The sequence below is a fragment of the Mesitornis unicolor genome, unplaced genomic scaffold, assembly GCF_000695765.1.
Source record: "Mesitornis unicolor isolate BGI_N332 unplaced genomic scaffold, ASM69576v1 scaffold16790, whole genome shotgun sequence".
NCBI lineage: Eukaryota > Metazoa > Chordata > Aves > Mesitornithiformes > Mesitornithidae > Mesitornis > Mesitornis unicolor.
The window spans coordinates 16,159-19,823 of NW_010160480.1; the positions used below are offsets into that span (position 1 = coordinate 16,159).

At 47.7% G+C, this 3,665-nt stretch overlaps 1 protein-coding gene across 1 annotated transcript in view; it reads left to right on the forward strand.

Moving 5' to 3' along the window:
* ADAMTS13 (ADAM metallopeptidase with thrombospondin type 1 motif, 13) overlaps window positions 1–3,665 on the forward strand; it is a 20,384-nt gene that overhangs the window by 15,952 nt on the left and 767 nt on the right. The window contains 5 exon segments of the mRNA XM_010190101.1: window positions 526–730; window positions 1,254–1,563; window positions 1,940–2,083; window positions 2,417–2,593; window positions 2,941–3,125. Coding sequence (XP_010188403.1) covers window positions 526–730; window positions 1,254–1,563; window positions 1,940–2,083; window positions 2,417–2,593; window positions 2,941–3,125 — 1,021 coding nt within the window.

A 3,665-nucleotide genomic window follows, 5' to 3' on the forward strand; every position in this document is an offset into this window, starting at 1 on the left:
TGTGATCTAGGAGATGGCTCGGGGCTGATAAATGGGGCAGAGCTTGCCCTGCCCTGTTTGCTGTGGGAGTGGAAAGCTGCTGGAATCTGAACTTCTTTTATGTGCTACAGGATATCATTCTCAGGATGAAATACCCTGGGTCAGTTTCTGATCTGACTGTTCGGAGTGGTGTGCATTTTGGAGGGAGATAAGATTGGTTTTGCTGTTAAGCCTGTGTATATCACCCTGTAGTGAGCACAGACTAAGACTCAATGTATATTTCGAGTCTCTGGGCTTCTTGCGAAATGTGAATGCCCTCTGTTTGGGTGTGACTCCAAACCTGTTCAAGACTGCTCAGCTTTGTTTCAAAGGCTGCCTTCTAAGTACCATAGGCAGCAAAGCATGTGAGGTGAAGGGGTGGAGAAAGCTGCTGAGAAGCAGAAGGGGAAAGAACAAGGGAGCTGTAGTGCATTTTCTACAATGAGAGATAATAGAGAGTGGATATTCATCACTAACATAATTTTTCTCCTCCATGTCCTCTGTCAGATGGAAGGTAACCCCAGCCGGTCCCTGTTCTTCCAGCTGTGGGCTTGGCTTAGCTGTTCAGCTGGTCACCTGTGTGCAGATTCGCCAAGGCAAGGAGGTGTTGCTGGAGGAGCATTTGTGTCCTTTGGCAGAGAAGCCCCTTACCAGCATCCCTTGCGTTATCCGAATGTGCTCTTACGAATGGAGCTTCAGCGAGTGGACAGAGGTATTTGCTCCTGTTCAGGTGCAGCACTTGGTGTTTAAAGCAGTGGTTTTACAGCTGTTCACTTCCCTAAAGCATAGAGGGGAGAAATACCACTTCTGCCTTGTATAATTACTTCCCACATCGATGCTAAACTCTTTCTAGGGCTATTTTCTATCCTTTCCACTGCCCTGTGTTCAGCAGCTGTAGGACTGCTTCCCACCTTTTTCAGGTGGGAGAAGGTGAGATTCTGAGGTTTTGGCTGCAGTTTAAAAATGGTCCTTGGCACGTTTTCTTCTGGAATACAGATCCTTTTGGATTTTTAGGAAGTAGTTCTGCAATTCAAAGATATAGTTTGAAAGATCCTCTGGGAGAGGTGGGCTGTCTTATAGCTGCTGAAACTAGAGCACTGAAAGGGCAAGTGACAGGACAGCATCAGTGAACAAAAGATCAGCCTTCCATATCATGCCTGAGCCAATAAATGTGTTTATTTTTAAATACCATCTGAAACACATGTATAAAGGCCTGTGGGTTTCTTCCTCTGCAGTGTTCAACTTCATGTGGGAATGGCATTCAGACACGGCAGGATTTCTGCCTCAACCCGCTAACCCGTAAGCACGTGAACCCCATCTTCTGCAGGCACTTCCCCAAGGCCATTGTGGTACGTGGCTGTTCTGCAGGGCCCTGTCCTGAGCAGACGGTAGGGACGGGGTCCCATGGAGCAGGGCTGCAGACAGTGACACCAGCCATGCATCTGACCACAGCCGCAACTGCCAAAGAGGCGAGATGCAAGAACCTGGATCTTCCTCCATCTGCTGTGCCACCTGTGCCTCAGGAACAGACAAAGATCAGTGGAGGTGAGGAGGACACTACCAAAAGATAGAGATAGATGCTTACTGCGTGCAACTGGGTTGTGGTCAACCTACTGCCATACAGGGACAGGAGCACGGGAAGGGAATACTCCTGGTTAGGAGGGACAACATGCTGTTCCTTCCAGCATGCCAGTGCTGTCCGTGATCTGAGCTAGGAACAATTACTCCCTTCCCTTGGTTTCCCAAAGCTGTTCTGACTTGGGAATCCTTGGGGCAGCAGCTGACTCTTCCTGTGCTCCACCCTGAGGGTGGGCACATTGTTGGCACTTGTCTGTTCATTGTGCCACAAAGGGAATGGAGGCTGTTTTTCAGCAGCTGTAGTTCCTTCTGGATGTGTTTCTCATCTGTCTCTGCTGTACAGGTGTCTGTGGAAAGCTCTTTCTTAACGCCACTGGGGTCATCAACATGACAGGTGTAGAGAGCGACTGCACTGTGGCCATCGGACGTCCCCTTGGGGAGGAGATAACAGTCAGCATCTTGGAGAGCTCCCTCAACTGCAGTGCAGGTACTGCCCAGGGTGTGCTGGGAACCTTTGAAATTTATGCCTTTCCTCCCCTACGTTATGATTTCTAACCTGTTTTGTTGATATGTATGAGATGAAAGGAGTTTATGGGGTTAAAGGAACTGCTTGCTTTGGCCTGTTATAGACTCTCTTTGTAATATACCCTCTTGCTAGAATCAGTACAGTTAGATTAGTTAACTGGACTGTTTTCATGACAGATTTTGATAAGATAGGGACGAGATGCAGAAATTACTGAGTTCCAGACCTATATAAAGTGGGCTGTGGCCTTTTACTTAAAGTAAAACTGTTTCTAGCCTCTGTGCTCATTCATTCCAGGTGAGGTAGTGCTGTTTTCTGGGCGAATGATGTGGCGGACAGGCTGCAGGAAGCTCCCTTTGTCGCTGATAAATTCCAGAACGAACACACTGACTGTGAAACAGCGTGTTTTACTGCCAGGAAATGGGATCATTCTTCAGTACAACAGCAGAATTGCAACTAAAAAGTATTACCAAGGTACCTTACCGAAAACTTTGCTATTGTTTTAGATTAAGGCACCCATGATAAGGCCCACAGAGTTCCACAGGTCACGGTTACTTATGAAAATCTATGGAAACCTTGCTTCATTTTTAGCAGCTAATAAGCCCATTCCTGAGGAGTGCTGGAATTAATATTACTTGTGGACTAGGACTACGCCTCTGTTTCGAAAGGCAAGCCCCCTGCAGGTGTTTGCTAATGCTTGGAAGTTCCCAGATGAAAATCCTTAGAGAAATTTTTCTGCCTGTGTTTGAGTTATTTCTTTCTTGGAGATGCTAGACACTTCTCTAAATCATTTTCTTTTCTGCTCCCGTTCCCCCTCTCAGACTGTGACAAGCAGCTGTTTGGTCCCCAGGGTGAAATAGTGAATCCTGTGCAATTGCCTGATCAAAGGCAAGAAGTAGTGTGTCGGACCTTCATCGATGTGGCTCCTCGGCATCGCATAGCTATCCGTGCCCCATACATTGACCTGGGCAACAAGAGCAACCAAACACATTTTAATTACATCCTGGTGAGTCAGAAACCTATAGTAGATAGTACTGTTGTAGGGACCCATCTCTTCATTATACATTTCTATCTGGATGCAAAGTTCAGTCACAAATCGTAGACTCTGAGCACTGTTATGTGAACCTATTTGTGAATCATCATCACGGCTGGGCTTCGCGAGCGAAGATAAGGGAGGGACACTACCCACGCTTGCTGCAAATGTGCTGGTGGCTAAAAAGGCCAGTGTGGGATAGGCAAGTCTCGTTGCAAAAGGCACAGCGGAAAGCCTCCTTAGACAGTATTGGCAAGGTGCAGTTCTTTCTGCGTTGTCTTTTCTCCTCGAGACTGATTCTACGTGCGTTCTCAAAGGAGGCAGCAGCGTCATGAATGGTGTGTCTCCTTGTTTCCCGATTGGAGGCCAGAGTGGACCACTGATGGTAGTCAGTATGGCCAAAACTGAGGTATTGTTTCAGGGAGTCCTTGTATCTCCTCTCTGGGGCTCCTCTGCTGCGGCAGCCGGGGGCGAGTTCACCATAGGGCACAATCTTAGGGAGGCGGGGGGTCT